The sequence below is a fragment of the Nothobranchius furzeri genome, chromosome 13 (genome assembly GCF_043380555.1).
Source record: "Nothobranchius furzeri strain GRZ-AD chromosome 13, NfurGRZ-RIMD1, whole genome shotgun sequence".
NCBI lineage: Eukaryota > Metazoa > Chordata > Actinopteri > Cyprinodontiformes > Nothobranchiidae > Nothobranchius > Nothobranchius furzeri.
In genome coordinates this window covers 37695848-37718571 of record NC_091753.1, presented here as the reverse complement: position 1 = coordinate 37718571, position 22724 = coordinate 37695848, and the positions used below count along the sequence as shown (strand labels likewise).

Here is a 22724-nt window from a genome sequence, read left to right as displayed (position 1 = left end):
ATGCTTCCGCTCAGTTTATTTCAGAATAAAAGCGTTGCAAATTCCACTGGTAAGATTCAAGTTTAATCGGAGTCAACAAATGAATGAATAAATGAATAAATGAATTTTCTTGACGTAATTATCAGTAGAAAATTTACACATAACGTCAAACTTGTAATATTTGTCAAATTTATGTGTAAATAAAATTGACTTGTAGCCAAAGTCACACCAAGAAATATTTACATAAGGGCCTATTTAATGGAAGAGCACCAGTTCTATGTAAGATTTAAAATTTCTTAAGTTTAGTAATAGCCATATATATATAATTTATTTATAGTGGATGGGTACCGAATTCGGTACTTTTTAAGGTACTGACCGAATTCCACTGTACCGACTGAGCACCGATTCACTTCATTTGAAACGGTGCCTCGTCCCATCCTTCACAATGAGAACTTGCCAAGACAGCTGTGCATGCGCAAGAGCATTATGTCGTTGCTCGCTGCGAGACAGTTGTAAACAGAGCAGCATGGTAGAAAGAACGTTGGTTACGTATTGTAACCCCAGATTCTATGAGTCTAGTCGCAGCCCTTAAGCGAGCTGCTATTGGAAGGATGATCTCAGCATCAGCCAATCATGAAGAGCTTAAATGTACACCCACCAATAGTGGGCCCCCTTGTGGGTATATAAGTGGAGCGACTCCACTGTTCGCCTCCGATGGCTCTTAGTCCTAACAGAACCAGTGGGGCCAGTGGCTTAAGGGCTGCGACTAGACTCATAGAATCTGGGGTTACAATACGTAACCAACGTTCTATTTCGTCTAGTCTTAGCCCTTAAGCGAGCTGCTATTGGAATAATGTGCAGCTGGATGGGTTTACGCCACACTGGTTAGCTCAACCAATGAACACACCCAACAAGTCTTCTTTTAGTGAGGGACGCTCAGCCTCAGTCCAGGCTTAAAGGCTGAGGCAGCCAGAGACAAGAGTGGAGCCCCCACTAAAAAATATCATCCACAAGAGGATGAAAATCTTTCAAGCAGGGCTGATGAGGTGCCATAAGCCTTCACTCAGCCTGCTGAGGTCCAAGCACTGAACGAGTGATGGAACCTGAAGACACATCTCATAAATAGTAACGAGTAAAGGAACAGGATGAGGCCCATGAAGCAGCCTGACAAATGTCTTCCATCGACACACCACTGTGGAGCGCCATAGAAGAGGAAATCCCTCTGGCTGAATGAGCCCTGAGTGTCTCAGGAGGATCCTGCCCCGAAAATGTGTAAGCGAGTGAAATGGCGTCACATAGCCAGTGTGAAAGACGCTGGGTCGACAGCGCCTTCCCAAGGGAAGACTCCCTGTAGTGCACAAACAGGCTTTGTGAGCGGCGAATCCCCGAAGTGCGCGACACATATCGTGCGAGCGCGCGCACCGGGCAGAGAAGATGGGAAGCCCCCTCCTCATCAGATTTATGGGGAGGAGGAAAAAGTCCAGCCAATGAAATTGACCTGGATTTGAAGGAAGCATTAATGTTTTTGGGCACAAAGGCTGGGTTTGGGCATAAAACAGCAGACCCGCCATCCTCCCGGATCCTGAGGCATGCGGGAGCCACTGAGAGGGCGGTTAGGTCGCTCACTCTCTTGACTGATGCCAGCGCCAGCAGCAAGGCCGTTTTGAGTGACAGAAACTTAAGTGAGACCTGGTCCAAGGGTTCAAATGGGGCTTTAAATAAGCCGTGCAGAACCACCGTTAGGTCCCACTGGGGAAATAGCAGGCGGGACACAGGTCTGTTCCTCCTGACACCTTTTAGAAAACGTTTTGTGAGGGGATGACTGAAAACAGATCTATCTCCAAAACCCTGGTGACGGGATGAGATGGCTTTAGCATATGTTTTAATAGTGCTGAATGTGAGGCCCCTGTCCATCAGTATCTGCAGAAACGATAGGACATCTGCCAGCTGGCAGGAGAGTGCTTGAACATTCCGCTCTGTGCACCAGTTCTGGAAAGCTGCCCATTTAGCAGCATAAGATGCAACGGTAGAGGGTGCCCGCGCACTCTGAATCGTGGCGACCACATCATGCGTCAGCCCAGAAGCCTCTAAGCGTGACCACTCAGCGGCCAGACCCAAAGCCGTTGGCCTATTTCGGGAGGATGTCTGATTGTCCCATCCGCCTGGAGAAGGGCATCCTTCCTCCACGGTAGCCTCCACGGGGAGCCGGACACTAGTGCTTGCAGGTCCGGAAACCATGACGCGGACAAGCGTCTGGGAGCCACCAGAATTACAGAGAGCTGTTCTGACCGAACTCAGTCCAGGAGACGGGGAATCAGAGGGACTGGTGGAAACGCATAGAGGAGCGTTCGAGGCCAGGGCTGGTGTGAGAAGGCGTCCGCCCCGAGTAGGGGTCGGTCCCGGGGACTCAGGGAAAACCACAGGCGACACTGAGCATTTTCGCGAGCCGCAAACAGATCCACCGAAGGTTCCCCGAACCTGATCCAGATCTGAGATATCAGCGCAGGATGCAGACGCCAGTCGGAGTCGCGGGGATCCCCTCTCGACAGGATATCTGCTGCTATATTCAGGACCCCCGGAATGTAGGTGGCCTTGATGGACAGCAGGTGGACATGTGCCCAACACAGTAAATCTGTGGCTACACGCAACAGCGGGAGGGATCGAACTCCCCCTTGGCGATTTATGTAGGCTGCCGCCACCTGGTTGTCTGTGTGAATTTCGACATGACGGCCCTCGAGAAGGGCCGCGAAGTGTCTGATCACATTCCTCACTGTCATAAGCTCCAACACATTTATGTGCTCGTGCGTGTGGGAGGGCCAGCGATCTGCCACCGTATGGGACAAGCACGTAACCCCCCCACCCCAACAGTGACGCATCCGTAAAAACAGATACGTGTGACGCAGGACGTCCGATGGGAACCCCGTGTGAGAGGGTACAGTGATTCCCCCAGTGAGTGAGGTCCCCGCCCACTGAGGGGGGAACCCCCAACATACGTTTCTTCTGACGTATTGGGTGTACCCGGAGGCAGATGAACCAACGTTGCAGGCGCCTCGTGTGCAACAAACCTAGCGGCACTACAGCGTGGGCTGCAGCCATCATGCCCAGAAGTTTCATGACTAACAGGGCTCTCACAATCCTGAAGGAGATAACCGTGATGAGATCTGCCGCTCTCACCGGCGACAAACGTGCTCTCATTAGGGAGGCATTCAGCTCCACCCCAAGAAACACAATCGACTGGGATGGAAGGACGGAGCTCTTCTCCCAGTTCATAGAAAACCCCAGGGTTGACAGATGCTCTGTTAACTTCCTGGTCTGTTCTGACGCCTCGTCCTCGGACCAGGTGCACAGGAGCGGGTCATCCAGGTAAAATAAAACCCTCAGTCCCGCCGTGCGCAGCGGCTGCAGCGCGGTCTCCAGACATTTGGAGAAAGTGCGCGGGGCTAGCGAGTAGCCGAAAGGGAGGCGATTGAACTGGTATTGAACTCCCATGAATGAAAAATTCAGAAACTTCCGGTGTTTTGGAATTACTGGAATGTGGAAGTATGCGTCTTTCAGGTCTATTGATGTGAACCAATCCCCGGAGCGCACGTATTCTAGGACTTGCCTCATTGTTAACATGCGGAAATGCATCACTGCTATGCAGCAGTTGAACAGGGAAAGGTCGAGAATCGGTCTCATTCCTCCCGACTTCTTCGGTACTACGAAGTAGCGGGAGTAGAAGCCCGAGAGCTCTTGTCCGCGAGGGACTCGGGAAATAGCGTCCTTGGACAGAAGTTTCCGCAACTCCAGCTCTAGGGCCTGAGACTGTACTTGTGATGTGAACGTCGTCTCCACGATCCCGTTGAAGGGAGGAGGAGCGGCCTGAAAATGGAGTGTGTGACCGCAATGAATGGTCTCCGATATCCATTTGCCCATGGTACAAAGGCGGCGCCATTCGTGCGCGCGTTCCGACAGTGGACGCGTGTTCGCGGTCACGTGAGCAACGTCTGATGACTGGGTATGCGCCCTTACCGCCGTCGCCCGTCCCAGAGAACTGGGGGCAACCCATGGAGGGCTGTGCTCGAAAGGGCGAGTGTGAAACAGCTGGAAGAGGCGAGTGGGAGCCGGGCCCGTACACGGGGACGACAAAGTGCCCGCGGACGGAGCCGCGCACTGTGCCGCCGCGCGTGATCATGACAGCGCCATGACATCCCGTCCCACCCAAGTTGTGGGGAAAACGGGATGAGTTGAGTCTGGCCGGAGGCTGGGGCCGGTGCACAAATGGAGCGCACCCTTACAGCTGGCCGTGTGATATGACTGACTGCGGGAATACGTATATGTGCCGCAGTGCTTGGTGTGGGGAACATGTGTGAAGAGTCAGCAGAGGATTCTGCAGAGGACTGTAGGATTGTGCTCTTTAAGTGACGTTTTTTGGGTTTTATTTCAAAACCAACATCAACATCATTACAATCATGTACACACACATTCCCCCCAAAGAGTCACTTTCGTGGCTGCTTTCGGCAAGGCTCCTGCACCTGTGACTGCCAAGACAGCGTCTGCTGGCTCCGTCGAAACCGTTGGCCGCCAACTCGCTGGTCCCGCTGAGGTGGAGCCGAAGCAGGAGGCCAGCTCCGTGGGGCGGGCGGCGCAGCTGGGCGCCTGAAGTTTCCGCGCCGTTTGTCCCATCCTCTGGCGGAACGGCCGGAGTGCGAGGCTGACCGAGGGTGGACCAGGTCTCGCACCGTAGCTGATAGTTCAGCTGTCTTCTGAGCCCTCTCGATGACGCCTCTAAGATGGGGACCAAACAAAACGTCAGAGGTGATGGGGCCTTCCAGCATCTCCCTGTGCAGGTGTACAGGAATGGAGGGCAGGGCCTTGAGCCACAGGGCCCGCTGGATGAGGGTCTGCCAGGCAGCAATGCAAGCAGAACCGGTGAGCACAGCAGCGCATAGATTGAGGATAGCATCAGTAGTTTTAATAATGATGGTTTTCGACTCGTCGGGAGCTTCCAGCTCCTCCATCATCTTTGAAACGCCGAAGGCAAGAAGGGCGATGTTATTCCCTGCAGCGCCGGTCTGAAAGGCACACTGGTGTATGCAGTCAGTGAGCCGCGTCAGCAGCTGGTCATGCTTTGAAGCGGGAACTGCTCGCGGGCCAGTGAGGTGGTTTTTGGCGCCAAACAGCGAGGCCAAGTCCGGCTCTAGTGGAGGAACAGATGGCCAGCCCTGGTCGGAGAAGCCCTCGACCTTGGTGATGGGCGCATAGGTGGAAACTGGCGCCTTGAGCTTGGCAGGCTTGGAGAAGGCGGCGGACCAGCAGCCCATAGCAGCGGGGAAGCGCGGCCAGATAGGGTCTGGACAGCGCGTCTGAGTTGTCCCAAAAATTCCCGCCAAGTCATCCGCTTCAGGCGGGGCCGGTTCTGGAACAGCTAGCTCCGTGCGGACTGCAGCCGCAGAGATGATGGTGGGCAGCTCCTGGAGCAGTGCTCTTACTGCTGGTAGGGAGGAGTGAGAAGCCGCTGGGGCAGAAAGACCCGCTGAGCAAGGCTCGTCGACCTCCGTGTTGTCTAGGAGGGAGGAATGGCTAAGGCGGCCAGCCTCGTCGTATTCCTCGCTGTCGGTGACGTCATCCAGCCGGTTGAAGCCAGCCAGCTCCTGACCGGCGTTGAAGAAGCCCAAAGCCTTGTCTCAGCCACCGGAAATTCGGCTGCGGGAGTGAAGTACTCGACCCGGCGGATCTTCTCAGCCACGGGCAGAGCGGCACAAAACGGGCACGAGGCCTGGGGGGTCAAGGCCAGGCCAGCATGATGGGCCCCGAAACAGACCTCACACTTGGCATGCAGGTCGCCGCTGGAAATGGAGCCCGTCTGGCAGGCCGGGCAGGTCTTGGCGTCGCTGGACATAGCCGGTGAGTTGTAATCTTCTTGGATAATGCTCTTTAAGGAAGCTCTCAAGCTTGGCATGAAGAGAAAAAGGAGGAGAAAAAGGAGGCGAACAGTGGAGTCGCTCCACTTATATACCCACAAGGGGGCCCACTATTGGTGGGCGTACATTTAAGCTCTTCATGATTGGCTGATGCTGAGATCATCCTTCCAATAGCAGCTCGCTTAAGGGCTAAGACTAGACGATATAGAACGCACGCTAAAGCTTGGGTCCACTTCACTAAATGTGATGGGTAACTGGGTGATGATGATGAAACCAGCGACAACGATCTAAGTGAGACATCCTCATCTTAATCTGCTCTGGTAGGTAAATAAAATGTAAGATAACATTAGCTTGATTTGTTAGCTTCCGTTTCACTAATGGTGCGTTCGCTTTCTCCTCTGAACTCCGAATTTCCGACTAGAAGAGCATGAACGCGCACTAAAGTTTGGCTTCACTTTACTAAATGCGACGGGTGATTGGGTAAAGATGAAGCCAGTGAGAAGGATTTAAGTGTGAGGCATCATCGTTTAAATTTGCTCCATCAGTTAAATAAACTGTTTAAGATAACGTTAGCTTGACATGTTAGCTTCCATTGCCACCATTGTTATCATCTAATGGTGCGTTCGATTTCTCCTCGGAAATTCTTACTTCATAGTAGGAAAAATCAATTGAAAAAGGACGGTAAAAGGAATGAAGATACACAGTAAATTTAGTTCACAGTAAAGATGTTTGATTCAGTTTAATTATCAGCTGATAAAACTACAAGGGCGCTGTTAAAATACAAACAGTTGTATGTTATTTATCGTGATATTTATCAAATATGGTTATAAATTGAGAAAAAAATATATATATCTAATTATAAAAGAGAATTAAAATAATAAACACTCAAAAGTATCGAAAATTGGTACCGTTAAGTACTGGTATCGATTCGTAGGTACCGGGAATTAGTACCGGATCGATTCAAATGTCAAAGGTACCCATCCCTAATATAACTTAGTTCCTGTAGAAATACAATAATATAAAATTATTATCTCTATAATCACGTGTGTTATCCGCTCTGTTCATTTTCAATATAATAAGATAGTTACTGATTAAAGAATTCAATCAATAAGCTAAAATAAATAAGCACTGGGTGAAGACAATCAGGAAACCTATCTGTTGCCTGCTGAGATTCTGAAGTGAATGAGTTCCAGAAGCTGTATGTAATAGTACATCTATGACATCATAGAACTCAACCGTACCTCTTTGATGTCTGTTTGATCGTGGTAGTTCTGTTTTCCTGGTTGTCCTAATGACTATTGTTTGATCGTGGTAGTTCTGTTTTCCTGGTTGTCCTAATGACTATTGTTTGATCATGGTAGTTCTGTTTTCCTGGTTGTCCTGATTGTTCTCCTGGAAGTCGAGGTAGTTGAAGCAGACAGAATGGATGAACTGGATGCCAGAGCAGTTTTGCTCTACGGCAAGAGGGATGTGGGATATTGCTCTTGTTGTGCAATAGCCTTTATTATGTTTGTGGCATGTTAGACCACATTAATCTACGCACCAGAGTGGACAGGCAGGGAGAAAAGAGACATACAACACAAACAGGGAAAGAGAGGGAGGGGGAAATGGAGGGACAACAGTACACTAAAAATAGAAAACAGACCGCCAATACAGTGGGGTCATCATTTTAAAAAAGTAATAATAATAATAATAATAATAATAATAATAATAACACATCTACAAGAATAAATGGAATAGGAGCTGTTAAATTATATTATCCATATTTATAGTAGCATGTAACTGTGTGTGTGTGTGTGTGTGTGTGTGTGTGTGTGTGTGTGTGTGTGTGTGTGTGTGTGTGTGTGTGTGTGTGTGTGTGTGTGTGTGTGTGTGTGTGTGAGAGAGAGAGAGAGATAGGATCCTGTAAGGGTCGGTAGTGAACCGGAAATGATTACCCCAAATCATCCGGGAAATCGCTGCTTTACGCATGTCTAACGTTGGCGCAAATTATTTCACGTAACCTTCTTGAAAAGCAACAAGCAACCATACTGTTATATCTAGCGTAGGTGCTTTTGTGAATTACACCAGAGATGCGCTGATGGCTGATCGTGTGGTTACCGTCGTGGTTTGGTTTAGCTCGATGGTTTAGCTACGACCATCTCAATTTATTAACGCGGAAAAAAGCACCAGACGGCAACTAAAAAGAAGAAATGTTGTAGTTATTGTTTGTGAGTGGATCGAGGGTGATTTTGAAGTACATAAAGTGCCGTCGGAGCGAAGGTAACGTGGTGTAAGATGTTTTATACTCGTTAGTCTTTTATTGTTGGTTAACGTGCAGCCTTTAGCCGCTATGCTAACAGCGCCGAGCTTCTCCGCGCTGGGCCTGGAATTCGTTATCGAATTACTTTCACAAATTATTTGTAAAGCCGACAATGGACTCGCTGTTTTAGTCTATTTTTCTTAAAAATCTTTAATGCTTGACCTGTGCAAAAATTAGATATAATTTACGTGAAGTCTGGTGGTTTGAAAGTTTAGCGTGTTGTCGCTTAGTACGCCATTGATGAGCTAACATTGCAAACAATATGCTGTTCTCCGGTTTGTTGTGTTTTCGTTTTTCATAAGTAAAAATTACTATATTTTTGAAGTAAGCGGGCATAGTTTACTTTCAAATACAAACCCTTTAAACATTTTACGACTTAAGTTTGATTTAACGGAAAGCCAGATTGTGTTAAAGTGCGTTGTTTAACTTTAATTTAATAAGCCTGTGTGTATTGTTTTTTATCTTTTGTATTTAGCAGTGAGGCACCATGGCAGGAGTCTTTCCCTACAGAGGGGTCCTTCCTGGGATGCCACCGGGTGTGCCTCCTGTTGTACCCCCGGTTGTCCCCCCAGGTGTTCCCCTGGTTGTTCCTCCTGCACCAGTTCCAGACTACATGACGGAGGAAAAACTACAGGAAAAGGGTACCTTTTTAATTTCAGCTCAGCAAATCAAATGGTTGATGGGCTGTGCTTTGCAGATGATCATAAAATCATCTCCTAAATTCCCCCCAAATCATCGCCTTTGTCAGTGAATGTCTGTGTGAATGGATGAATGTAAAGCACTTTCGAGTCCTTCCTCTGAGAGGCGCTATAGATATTTATCATTTATAATTGAATTGTCTCCGCATCTAATCATACAGCAAGGAAATGGCAGCAGCTACAGGCCAAGCGTTATGCTGAAAAGAGAAAGTTTGGCTTTGTGGACGCCCAGAAGGAAGACATGCCTCCTGAACATGTTCGCAAAATCATTAGGGACCATGGCGACATGACCAACAGAAAGTTCCGCCACGACAAAAGAGTTTACCTAGGGTAAAAAATAATTTGTTCTTTCTTGTTGATGCAAAATGCTTTCATACTTTCAGTAATACCAATTCTATCTTGTGCATTATTTGCTGATGAACAGTGCACTCAAGTACATGCCCCACGCGGTCCTGAAGCTGCTGGAAAACATGCCAATGCCCTGGGAACAAATCCGAGACGTGCCTGTGCTCTACCACATCACGGGAGCCATTTCCTTTGTGAACGAAATCCCTTGGGTTATAGAGCCGGTCTACATTTCTCAGTGGGGGTAAGTGTTTGGCATTTCCTACTTTTCAGTTTTGAGCCAATCTTGAGTATCTTATTAGAACGTGCACATTGATGTTACTTTGGTATAATTCATTAATGGTATTCCCTTAATAAATTTCAGCACCATGTGGATCATGATGCGTCGTGAGAAGCGTGATCGACGACACTTCAAAAGGATGCGCTTCCCCCCATTCGATGATGAGGAGCCGCCGCTGGACTACGCTGATAACATCCTTGATGTGGAACCTCTGGAGGCCATCCAAATGGAGCTTGATTCAGAGGAGGACTCTCCTGTGGTGGACTGGTTCTACGAACACCAGCCCCTCAAAGACAGTTCCAAGTGGGTATTTTTCTTTCTTTTTATGTCAACACTTGCTGTATTTGGTTGTTTCACAACTTGAATAATTAAAACATTAAACTGTTTTTCAGGTTTGTGAACGGAACCACGTATCGTCGCTGGCAGTTCACGCTGCCCATGATGTCAACGCTGTATCGTCTGGCCAATCAGCTAATGACAGACCTGGTGGACTTTAACTACTTTTACCTGTTTGACCTGAAGGCCTTCTTCACTTCAAAGGCCTTAAACATGGCCATCCCAGGAGGACCAAAGTTTGAGCCGCTGGTCAGAGACATAAACCTCCAGTAAGAAGCTCCCATCTATTTATCAAGCATGCTGCCTGTGGAAAAAATATTTGTGAATCAGTATCACTTTAAACAGTCAAATAAAAACAGGTACTGAGTGTTTTCTCACTAGGCTGATGGTTACTTTTTACCTTCAGGGATGAAGACTGGAACGAGTTCAATGACATCAATAAAATCATCATCCGACAGCCAATCAGAACGGAGTACAAGATCGCTTTCCCCTACCTGTACAATAACCTGCCACACCACGTTCACCTCACGTGGTAGGAACCAAGCCAGTGATGACCTTAAGCTTAAACTGACTAATGCATTTATTTGGGATAAATCGATTAATAGAGATGAAATGACTGAATTCCCCAAAATGGAAGAACTGCCATGACCGACAAGTGATTTTTGCTTTCTGCAGGTACCACACACCGAATGTGGTGTTTATCAAGACGGAGGACCCGGATCTTCCTGCTTTCTACTTTGACCCACTGATCAACCCCATTTCTCACAGACATTCTGTCAAGGTTTGTGGTGTGGACAATCCTTACTGAGGGAGCAGAAGGGAATATTGTTTTATTTCTGATTAAGTCCTCTTACAAAGGCGCACTTGCACTGGTCCTCCTGCCTGTGCGTAAGAACAAGAGGAACATTAAAATGAATGGTGATTGTTTTCTGTCTCTGGCTGCAGCTGCAGATTTGTTCTCACCATTCAGATAACTCCTCACCTGCTATAGACTCACCTTTCATAGCTATGAATAGTAACATTGATTTTAAAAAGCAATGTTTTTGTTACCTGGTTGCACTCAGAGTCAAGAGCCCCTCCCTGATGACGACGAGGAGTTTGAGCTTCCTGAGTATGTGGAGCCCTTCCTCAAAGAGACGCCTCTCTACACTGACAACACAGCCAATGGCATCGCTCTACTTTGGGCTCCAAGGCCCTTCAACCTCCGCTCTGGCCGCACGAGACGTGCCATCGATATCCCTCTGGTCAAAAACTGGTGAGCGGACAGCCGTCATTTGAAGAGTAAGAATTGTATTTATTTATTTTTGTGCAGTTGTAAAATAAAAGTAATATGTCTTTACAGGTACCGAGAGCATTGCCCTGCAGGACAGCCAGTTAAAGTGCGTGTTTCATACCAAAAACTACTGAAGTATTATGTCCTCAACGCTCTCAAACACAGACCACCCAAGGCTCAGAAGAAGAGGTGACCTTCACTGGATTTCATTTTTATTTCCTGTTCATTTGCTCTAATTTAAAGCTTTCTCTCCTCATTGGTCGTATTATTTGATGAAGTCCCTGCCTCTTTCTTCATACAGGTATCTGTTCCGCTCCTTCAAAGCTACAAAGTTCTTCCAGTCCACCAAGCTGGATTGGGTGGAGGTCGGCCTGCAGGTGTGCAGACAGGGCTACAACATGCTCAATCTGCTAATTCACCGTAAGAACCTCAACTACCTGCATCTGGACTACAACTTTAACCTGAAGCCTGTCAAGACCCTGACCACCAAGGTACAAGCGCCCTGGTGGAGACACTCGCTTGATCTTGTTTCTGCAAAAGAATGAAAGAAATTACTTAAATGTGTAAAAAAGTTTTAAATCTTTTTTTCTTGTTGAATTCCAACATCTATTTTGGTTCAAATATTTATTTTTCCATCTGTTTTAAAAAGCATTTTTGTCGTTGTCCTTCAGGAGCGAAAGAAGTCCAGGTTTGGAAACGCCTTCCACCTGTGCAGAGAAGTTCTGCGTCTCAGCAAGCTGGTGGTGGACAGCCACGTTCAGTACAGACTGGGGAATGTTGATGCCTTCCAGGTTGGTTATCATTTATTTAGCTTTTGTTTCAAGATCTACAAATGCAAGTAACATTTTGTGGATGGTTAGTGTAAAGTTCCTCTGAGGTTTACTTTGCCAATGTCCAAATGTACTTGGAGTATCTAATGGGCCATTCCCATCTGTACCGGGTCGGCCCGGGCCGGGTAGCCCCAGTCGGCCCCAGCCTGGCCCGGTTGATTCCACACATCCTTGTCTTAAGCCCATGTGGGCTGATTCTACCCACCAATCAGAGGCTTGCTCTAATGGAAGGTGTGAATGGGCTGATTCTACCCACCAATCAGAGGCTTGCTCTAATGGAAGGTGTGAATTTGCTGTCAGCAGTGGTCGTGTTGGCCCTGGTCGGCCTGAAGCAGTACCCCTCGGGAAGAGGGCCGAGAATGAGCCTTGGTTGGCCCGGGAAAATTCCAGGCCACCCAGATATGTAAACAACCTACGCTAACCGGCCCAGGCCGACCCGGTACAGGTGGGAATGGGGCTTAACAGAAGAATGAACTTGTGCATTGGTTCTGTGTTGTAGTTGGCTGATGGGCTGCAGTACATCTTCGCCCACGTGGGACAGCTGACTGGGATGTACCGCTACAAGTACAAGCTGATGAGGCAGATCCGGATGTGTAAAGACTTGAAGCATCTTGTCTACTACCGCTTCAACACAGTATGTAAATGTGTATTTGGGTTGTTTGTACTTAAATCATTTCTGGGTGTTAATTTAAAGAAATGTGTTTTTGGCCAGGGTCCTGTTGGCAAAGGTCCAGGTTGTGGGTTCTGGGCTCCGGGATGGAGAGTGTGGCTCTTCTTCATGAGAGGAATCACTCCGCTGCTGGAGAGGTGGCTCGGCAATCTGCTGGCCAGGCAGTTTGAAGGTTTAGCATCATGTTTTTATTTTAACCACAGAGTGATTTTGTTCACACATTCAGAGGTAGTTGGTGAGAGAGATTAAACCGCCTCGCTGAGCTTTCTGTTTGTCGATTCAACAGGACGTCACTCAAAGGGCGTGGCCAAGACCGTAACCAAACAGCGCGTGGAGTCCCACTTTGACCTGGAGCTGCGAGCTGCTGTTATGCACGACATCCTGGACATGATGCCTGAGGGTATCAAACAGAACAAGGCCAGAACCATCTTGCAGCACCTGAGTGAGTCCTGGAGATGCTGGAAAGCAAACATTCCTTGGAAGGTAAGTTTCTTAGTTTCCTTAGACTTAACCACCTTTTCCATTTTGAACAGGCTGTATTTGTTGTGGTTCCTCTAAATGAATGATTAATTTGTTTTTGGTAGTACAACATGTAGGAAAACCTAAAGCCAATTTAAGACTTGCAGGAAAGTAAAAATAATTTCAAAGTCACGCATTTGCATTACAGACGGGCTCTTCTCTCTTTCAGGTGCCCGGTCTCCCGACTCCCATTGAGAACATGATCCTGCGTTACGTGAAGGCCAAAGCCGACTGGTGGACAAACACGGCTCACTACAATCGTGAGCGAATTCGCCGTGGAGCCACTGTGGACAAGACTGTGTGCAAGAAGAACCTGGGCAGACTGACCCGTCTGTACCTGAAAGCTGAGCAGGAGAGGCAGCACAACTATCTGAAGGTAACAGCAGATTTTATATTTTGTTACAGATCTCATCTGTACTCTATATTTACGTGTTGTTCTGCAACGTGAAACAGTAAAATGACCTAAAACAAAACCAAAGCTTTTATTTTGAAGTCCTCTCACAAAGGCACACTTGCATTGGTCAGCTTGACTGTGTGTAACAACCAGAGGAATGAGATGAATGGTCAGGTCAAGTTTATTATATAGCCCATTTCATACTCAACGGTAGCCCAATGTGCTTCACATAGTTAAAACAATCACAGCTTTAAATGTCACATCATGTTATGCATAATAAAACCAAGGAGTACTGATACAGGACATAGTACACAAAAATAAAAGCATACCAAGTAAAAATTTTACTAAAACTTATAAAAGAACAAAGCTGCACAGACTAGTTATAAATACCAAAAACATAGAATAAATTTAACAACACAGGTTAAAAAAAAAAATAAACCAAGTAGACCACAGATAGGTTAATGGAAGGCATCATAAAAAAGTTTGGTTTTTAATCTGGATTTAAAAATGGAAGTGGTGGGAGAGGTTTTTATGTCTTTATGGAAGACGGTTCCAGAGACGGACCACATAGCAGCTAAAGGCAGACTCTCCGTGCTTGGTGCGAGCTCTGGGTTGTACCAATAGGTATTTTTCTGCTGACCTAAGTGATTTAGAAGGGCAGTACTTTTCAAACATCTGCTATATACAGCGGTCCTTGGCTATTTAATGATTTAAAAGCAAGTAAAAGGACTTTAAAAATCAATCCTGTAAGTTACTGGTAGCCAATGCAAAGATTTTAGGATTGGTGTGATGTGATCATTTCTTGGTGTTTCTGTTACTGCTGGCTGTAGCTGCAGTTGGCCCCTCGCTGTTCGGACACTGGTGCATTCAGGTCTAATTAACCCAATCACTGATGTTGTATCTCTCTGAAGTGTGTGTTTTCTACTTCCAGGATGGTCCCTACATCACAGCAGAAGAGGCCGTGGCCATCTACACCACCACGGTGCACTGGCTGGAGAGCCGGCGGTTCTCCCCCATTCCCTTCCCTCCTCTGTCCTACAAACACGACACCAAGCTGTTGATCCTGGCCCTGGAGAGGCTCAAGGAGGCCTACAGGTGGAGATGTTTAGAACATTGTCAGCTTTGATGTTTGTCCAGTATTTATGTAACTGACGTCCTTGTGTCTTTTAGTGTGAAGTCTCGTCTGAACCAGAGTCAGAGGGAAGAACTGGGTCTGATCGAGCAGGCCTATGACAACCCCCACGAGGCGCTTTCCAGGATAAAACGTCATTTACTCACTCAGAGAGCGTTCAAGGAGGTCAGCTTAAATCAGTGCAGATGTTTGGAGAGTTTGATGTTTCAGCTTTAAAGTACAAAACCATAGAAATGTTCCTCTAAACATTTAAAATTCCTCAGATCATTTTTTATAATCAGAAGTGAATTGACTTTTTTCACCTTCCATGTTTGAGTTTTCTATCAGTGTTGAGATATTTTCTTCTCCGCAGGTTGGTATTGAGTTCATGGACCTGTACAGCCACCTGGTGCCCGTGTACGACGTGGAACCTTTGGAGAAGATCACCGACGCCTACCTGGACCAGTACCTGTGGTACGAAGCAGACAAGAGACGTCTTTTCCCTCCGTGGATCAAACCTGCCGACACAGAACCGCCACCGCTGCTGGTCTACAAGTGGTGCCAGGGTAACGCCCCCCAATAAAAATGCACTTCATTACACTTAATCATTCAAGTAAAATTAATGGTTAGGAAAGGTCTCCAGTTTTCAGGAGTTCATGTTTGTTTATTTTCAGGCATCAACAACTTGCAGGATGTGTGGGAAACAGCGGAGGGAGAGTGCAACGTGATGCTAGAGTCTCGCTTTGAGAAGATGTACGAGAAGATCGATCTAACGTTGCTCAACAGGCTGCTCCGTCTCATTGTTGACCACAACATTGCTGATTACATGACGGCCAAGAACAACGTGGTGATAAACTACAAGGTGATCAGGGTTTACTCTTCTAGAACATGATGCTGCAGGGTTTTATCTGGTCCTGATGTGCTGTTGTGTCTCGTCCTGTGCGTAGGACATGAACCACACCAACTCCTACGGCATCATCAGGGGGCTCCAGTTTGCTTCGTTCATCGTTCAGTATTACGGTCTGGTGATGGACCTGCTGGTGCTCGGCTTGCACCGCGCCAGTGAGATGGCCGGTCCGCCTCAGATGCCCAACGACTTCCTCAGTTTCCAAGACACGCCCACAGAGTCTGCCCATCCCATCAGGCTGTACTGTCGTTACATCGACCGCGTACACATCTTCTTCAGGTGGGCACCAGAATTAGAAGAGGATGTTATATTTTATTTATTTATTTTTTACTTTTATTTTGCTCGACCAGAGAGTTTCAGAAAGTCAAAACTGTTTAATTCTTCAGGTTCTCTGCTGATGAAGCCAGAGATCTAATTCAGCGTTACCTGACAGAGCATCCAGATCCCAACAATGAGAACATAGTGGGCTACAACAACAAGAAGTGCTGGCCGCGGGACGCCCGCATGAGGCTGATGAAGCATGATGTCAATCTGTGAGTTTTTACTAAGTATTTATATTTGCAACCAGTAATTTGTTCACTTGGTGCCATCGTTTGCTAACAGTTTGAATTATTAAGGGAAATCCCTTCTGAGTTTAAAACGAGTGTATTAATCATTTCCCCAGTGGGCGAGCCGTGTTCTGGGACATCAAAAACCGCCTCCCAAGATCTGTGACCACGGTCCAGTGGGAGAACAGCTTTGTGTCGGTCTACAGCAAAGACAACCCCAACCTGCTCTTCAATATGTGCGGCTTTGAGTGTCGCATCCTCCCCAAGTGTCGCACCAGCTACGAAGAGTTCACTCACAAAGATGGAGTCTGGAACCTGCAGAATGAGGTAAGAGTGAAGTGGCAGAGACCTAAGTGTGTGGACGTGACTTCTGTGACAAATAATCGATCATAAATGCAAATGGCAGTTTATCTTTTTATTAATCTGAAGTTCCTTGTTTGTTCTGGTGCAGATAACTAAAGAGAGGACAGCGCAGTGCTTCCTGCGTGTGGATGATGAATCGATGCAGCGGTTCCACAACAGAGTGCGTCAGATCCTGATGGCTTCTGGATCCACCACTTTCACCAAGGTTAGAGGAAGCCTTTATTCTCACAACTTGCAGATGCAGAACGGTGAAGAACAGTCTGGTAAATCTGAGTGTTTTGTTTTTATTCTAGATTGTAAACAAGTGGAACACCGCTCTGATCGGCCTGATGACGTACTTCCGTGAGGCTGTGGTCAACACACAGGAGCTCCTGGATCTGTTGGTGAAGTGTGAGAACAAGATTCAGACACGTATCAAGATCGGCCTCAACTCCAAGATGCCCAGTCGTTTCCCTCCTGTCGTCTTCTACACCCCCAAAGAACTGGGAGGTCTCGGCATGCTGTCCATGGGTCACGTACTCATCCCGCAGTCGGACCTGCGGTGAGTCCCACACAGCTCTGCGTCTCTGAATACAGTAAAAATTCCTGAACATATCGGCTTAATGATTCTGCTCCTTTCTCCAGGTGGTCCAAGCAGACAGATGTGGGCATCACCCACTTCAGGTCTGGAATGAGCCACGAGGAAGACCAGCTCATTCCTAACTTGTATCGTTACATCCAGCCGTGGGAGAGTGAGTTCATCGACTCTCAGAGAGTCTGGGCAGAGTACGCCCTCAAGAGGCAGGAGGCCATCGCCCAGAACAGGTACCCCTAAATCAGATCGGCCTGATGAAGCAAAAAGCATCTTCAGCAGATTTTGTTATTTTGAGCTACTAGTCTACGTATCTAAGGAACTTTTATTGTGATTAGTCTTAGTGGTTTATTTTTGTTTGTTTCAGGCGTCTCACCCTGGAGGATCTGGAGGACTCGTGGGACAGAGGAATTCCCCGGATCAACACCCTTTTCCAGAAGGACAGACACACTCTGGCCTATGACAAAGGCTGGAGAGTCAGGACTGATTTCAAACAGTATCAGGTATGAGGAACGGGGTGTGTTGGTGAATTCAAAAGGAACGTTTTGGTTAAATGGTTTAAATATTTATAAGGTTTTGTCATTTTAGGGTGTTTTTAAGCAGATTCAATTCATGCTCCTCAATACCAGATCATTGTGAATTTTATGCTAACGTACATAAAACATTAAAAATGTTGACGTTATTGTGAGAAAACAAGTGTAATCCTGGTCATGCTTTGGTCTTGCCTGCAGGTGCTGAAGCAGAATCCATTCTGGTGGACTCACCAGAGACATGATGGGAAACTGTGGAACCTGAACAACTACCGCACAGACATGATCCAAGCTCTGGGTGGTGTGGAGGGCATCCTGGAACACACGCTCTTCAAAGGCACCTACTTCCCCACCTGGGAGGGTCTCTTCTGGTGAGGCTGCGTTAAAGAGAATCTACGTGAAATGGTCGTTTTTTTGTTTTCTGTTATTTTGTACCGTTTTTGATTTTTTATTATTATTTCTCTGGCGATTAGGGAAAAGGCCAGTGGCTTTGAAGAGTCCATGAAATGGAAGAAGCTGACCAACGCTCAGAGGTCTGGTCTCAACCAGATCCCCAACCGTCGCTTCACTCTCTGGTGGTCGCCCACCATCAACCGGGCCAACGTTAGTATAAACATCAGCAGTTGGAACAATCATTTAAGAACCATTTACAGAATATTTTCCCTTCCTCTGCAGGTGTATGTGGGTTTCCAGGTACAGCTTGACTTGACGGGAATCTTCATGCACGGCAAGATTCCCACTCTGAAGATCTCCCTCATTCAGATCTTCAGGGCTCACCTGTGGCAGAAGATCCATGAGAGCATCGTCATGGATCTCTGTCAGGTAGGCTCTGATCCATAAACTCGCACGGAGAGAGTCGTGTGTTCCGATAGATTGGGTAAATGTTATGTTTCTGGTTGGCAGGTGTTTGACCAGGAGCTGGATGCTTTGGAGATTGAGACGGTGCAGAAGGAGACCATCCATCCCAGAAAGTCCTACAAGATGAACTCGTCCTGTGCAGACATCCTCCTCTTTGCGTCATACAAGTGGAACGTCTCCCGACCGTCTCTGCTCGCCGACTCAAAGTAGGACATTTAAAATGTTTGTCTCTGAGACTGTTGTTACAGAAAAGATGTTAAGGTTAGAAATGACACTAATACAGTTTGTTCACACGTTAGTTTACATGTGAAGATGGTTTTGTCTAATTTTGTGTGAAATAAAAGCATACCTCCTCTCTCAGGGATGTGATGGACAGCACCACCACACAGAAATACTGGATTGATATCCAGCTCCGATGGGGAGACTACGACTCTCATGACATTGAGCGCTACGCCAGAGCCAAATTCCTGGACTACACCACGGACAACATGAGTATCTACCCCTCTCCCACTGGAGTGCTCATCGCTATCGACCTGGCTTACAACCTTCACAGGTGTGGCTTGTTTTCATCAGTTAAGTTTGTATTATTAGGGTCATTATGAAGTGACTATTGCATTTATTTCCACCATAACTTCACATGATGTAGTTAAATGACAGATGAACTGAAGTTCAAATCTTAAAAGGCTGCCGGAAGTGTTTCCTGGATTTTTACATCTGCTTGTAAATGCTCCTCAGTCGCCCTTGAAGTCTCCACACAAGCTTCCTAAATTCCTGTCCATGCTCCATCAGCCAGTTGATTTATTTGGAGTTCTGAACTGTATGTTTTTGGTTTTATTCGTTTTTCTGTAGCGCGTATGGTAACTGGTTTCCAGGAAGCAAGCCTCTGATCCAGCAGGCCATGGCCAAGATCATGAAGGCCAACCCTGCTCTGTATGTGCTCCGAGAGCGCATCCGCAAAGGTCTGCAGCTCTACTCCTCAGAGCCCACGGAGCCTTACCTGTCCTCGCAGAACTACGGCGAGCTCTTCTCCAACCAGATCATCTGGTTTGTGGATGACACCAATGTCTACAGAGTCACCATTCACAAGGTGAGCGTTGGTTTTTCAGGTGGGCGTCAAAATGGTGCTTCTGCTCAGAAACGCGCAGAAGGAAAAAATCGCTATCATCATATCAAATTTATGCTTCGTGTGCTCAGACCTTTGAGGGAAACTTGACCACAAAACCCATCAATGGAGCCATTTTCATCTTCAACCCCAGAACTGGACAACTCTTCCTCAAGATCATTCACACGTCTGTGTGGGCTGGACAGAAACGTCTGGGACAGGTATGAAAATGTCCTGCTCTGCTCTTTAAAATTTGCTTCTGTTTATATTTGTCTGGTAAAATTATTCTTTACAAGAAACTTAGATTTTAGTGGTATTCTGTTTTAGTTGAACATGTTTAACCTGTTATTTATGTAGCTGGCCAAATGGAAAACGGCTGAAGAAGTTGCTGCCCTGATTCGCTCCCTCCCTGTGGAGGAGCAGCCCAAGCAGATCATCGTAACCAGGAAGGGCATGCTGGACCCTCTGGAGGTGAGAGGATGTGATGGTTACTGCTGCTTCAACATTTCTAAACTTTACAGGATCATCTTAAAAATCGAATCTACTCTAAAATGCTTCTTAAAGTTATTTGATTTCTGTTTAGGTCCACTTGCTTGACTTCCCCAACATCGTGATCAAAGGCTCAGAGCTGCAGCTGCCTTTCCAGGCCTGTCTGAAGGTGGAGAAGTTTGGAGACCTGATCTTGAAGGCGACAGAACCACAGATGGTCCTGTTTAATCTCTATGATGATTGGCTGAAGACCATCTCGTCCTACACCGTGAGATTCTCTTTCTAATGGAGCACAGAGCAGATTTAAATTGGGACTGAAGCTGATCAAACACTTTTTTGAGTTGTAGTTACTTTTGGTAACATCCACTCACTTCCCCTGTAAATAGTTGTTGTCTCTGCTTGCAGGCCTTCTCCCGTCTCATCCTGATCCTCAGAGCCCTCCACGTCAATAATGACCGCGCCAAGGTCATTCTGAAGCCTGATAAGACCACCATCACTGAGCCCCATCACATCTGGCCCACGCTGACTGATGAAGAGTGGATCAAGGTGGAAGTGCAACTCAAAGATCTCATTCTGGCCGATTATGGCAAAAAGAACAAGTAAGAGCTATTTTGAGTGTCTTGTGTGTTTAGAGCCAGCCTTGCGTTTTGTAGTAAAAGCTTCTTTTATCCGTGTCTAGCGTGAACGTGGCCTCTCTGACCCAGTCGGAGATCCGTGACATCATCCTGGGTATGGAGATCTCTGCGCCGTCGCAGCAGCGTCAGCAAATCGCAGAGATAGAAAAACAGACCAAAGAGCAGTCACAGCTCACCGCCACGCAGACCCGCACCGTCAACAAGCACGGAGACGAGATCATCACCTCCACCACCTCCAACTACGAGACTCAGACCTTCTCCTCCAAGACTGAGTGGAGAGTCAGGTACGTTAACTCTGTTTTTACTTCAACTTTAAATGATGGAGTGTTTTAATTCTGCTCCTCTTGACCTAACAAAGGGCCATATCTGCTGCCAACCTCCATCTCCGAACCAACCACATCTATGTGTCATCTGATGACATCAAGGAGACCGGTTACACCTACATTCTGCCCAAAAACGTTCTCAAGAAGTTCATCTGCATCTCAGATCTTCGGGCACAAGTATGCATCCATTAAGTTGCATTTTTTACCGTGCTGCTCATGTCTTGCCGCGGTTGTTGCCAACGATGTGCTGTTTCCAGATTGCAGGTTACCTGTATGGCACCAGCCCCCCGGATAACCCCCAGGTGAAGGAGATCCGTTGTATCGTCATGGTACCTCAGTGGGGGACTCATCAGACCGTTCACCTGCCCAACCAGCTACCTGGTCATGAATATCTCAAAGTAAGACTCAGATAAACAATTTTCAACAGATTTCTAACGCTTTTATAAATTTTTTTTTTTTGTTGGAGTTTTGAAAATGTTTTTCTGTTCAGGAAATGGAGCCCCTTGGCTGGATCCACACGCAGCCTAACGAGTCCCCACAGCTGTCTCCTCAGGACGTCACCACCCACGCTAAGATCATGGCTGATAACCCCTCATGGGATGGAGAAAAGACCATCATAATCACTTGCAGGTAGGTTTGATTTTAAGGTGTCTGTTCTCATTTAAAGCAGGATTACTGTGTAATCTGGAGCCTTTTTGAACCTAAACACTTACTAGACTCTTCCTGGAACATAATTATTGCTGAAACTTTAGTTTAAAGCATTTTTTCTGGTGTTTTCAGCTTCACGCCTGGCTCATGCACACTCACGGCCTACAAGCTGACCCCCAGTGGATATGAGTGGGGTCGCCAGAACACCGACAAGGGCAACAACCCTAAAGGTTACCTACCATCTCATTATGAGAGGGTGCAGATGCTGCTCTCTGACCGCTTCTTGGGCTTCTTCATGGTTCCTGGACAAGTCTCATGGAACTACAACTTCATGGGTCAGTAGCGTCAGCCTTTTGTATTGGAAAATGAAGAGTTGGCTTGTTTAGTAATCAGGTGATTTAAAATGATGATTTTGCCACCAGGTGTGCGCCACGATCCCAACATGAAGTACGACCTGCAGTTGGCCAACCCCAAAGAGTTCTACCATGAAGTCCATCGGCCCTCACACTTCCTAAACTTTGCCTCGCTGCAGGAGGGTGAAATTTACAACGCCGACCGAGAAGACATGTACGCCTAAGAGCCAGCTTCCTTCTGTAGATAGCTCTGAGAGTCACTGAGAACCACTTCAGAGATGTTCTGTAATATTTCTTTGATGTTTGAGGGTTTTATGTGAAGGCTTTTGGAGCTTTTAAGACTTTTTTTGTTCCTTTTCCCGTCTTTACAGTAAGACTCCTAGTACAAAGTGAGTTTTATTGTGGATCCTTGTAATTCCTTTCATATTTACATTGGCGTGTAGTTTTCAGTAAGCAATACTTTGATGTAATGTTTGACATTATTTCAGAAAGTTAAAGATCTACTTCCTTATTTAGCAGTGAGAAATGAAATTGAAAGTTGCTTTTTCATACCTATATTATTCAGTCATGTGTTGAGCTGTACATCCTGTGATGTTGTATCCTGGACTTAAATAAAAATCACCATTTTTATATCCAGTCTTCTGATTTGTTGTGTGCTTTTATTCCTGAAATGTAAATGTGGTTAAAGCAAAAGAGAAGGGCAGCGTTTTGTTGCATTGTAGGTGTGAGTAGGGGATATTACTTCCTCTTTCAGAGA

General features: G+C 46.7%; 1 protein-coding gene across 2 annotated transcripts; it reads left to right on the top strand.

Moving 5' to 3' along the window:
- Positions 1-7966: 7966 nt before the first annotated feature.
- prpf8 (pre-mRNA processing factor 8) lies at positions 7967-22603 on the top strand. Of its 2 annotated transcripts, none has more exons than XM_015951622.3 (43): positions 7967-8144; positions 8660-8825; positions 9044-9212; positions 9307-9471; positions 9592-9810; positions 9900-10112; positions 10250-10375; positions 10519-10624; positions 10908-11098; positions 11186-11305; positions 11418-11607; positions 11788-11907; positions 12446-12580; positions 12659-12788; positions 12903-13099; positions 13305-13511; positions 14461-14624; positions 14700-14826; positions 15014-15206; positions 15315-15502; positions 15588-15826; positions 15934-16080; positions 16212-16422; positions 16547-16663; positions 16752-16999; positions 17083-17262; positions 17397-17532; positions 17761-17930; positions 18033-18162; positions 18235-18381; positions 18463-18623; positions 18779-18970; positions 19267-19504; positions 19612-19740; positions 19877-19990; positions 20103-20276; positions 20414-20607; positions 20688-20927; positions 21002-21143; positions 21224-21364; positions 21457-21596; positions 21747-21949; positions 22037-22603. In XM_015951622.3, exons 2-43 carry the CDS (start codon positions 8672-8674, stop codon positions 22189-22191), a joined length of 7062 nt encoding a protein of 2353 aa, XP_015807108.1. In that variant the 5' UTR covers positions 7967-8144; positions 8660-8671; the 3' UTR covers positions 22192-22603. The 2 variants fall into 2 exon arrangements, with proteins under 2 accessions (XP_015807108.1, XP_015807109.1); XM_015951623.3 differs by having other exon boundaries at positions 7970-8144; positions 8663-8825.
- Positions 22604-22724: the final 121 nt, after the last annotated feature.

Excerpts from the sequence above, each read along its gene's own strand:
- prpf8 (XM_015951622.3), top strand. The coding sequence starts at position 8,672 with ATGGCAGGAGTCTTTCCCTACAGAGGGGTCCTTCCTGGGATGCCACCG. Across the intron at positions 8,826-9,043 it reads GGAAAAACTACAGGAAAAGG|CAAGGAAATGGCAGCAGCTA; the intron begins GTACCTTTTTAA and ends CTAATCATACAG. Across the intron at positions 17,263-17,396 it reads GAGGCCATCGCCCAGAACAG|GCGTCTCACCCTGGAGGATC; the intron begins GTACCCCTAAAT and ends TGTTTGTTTCAG.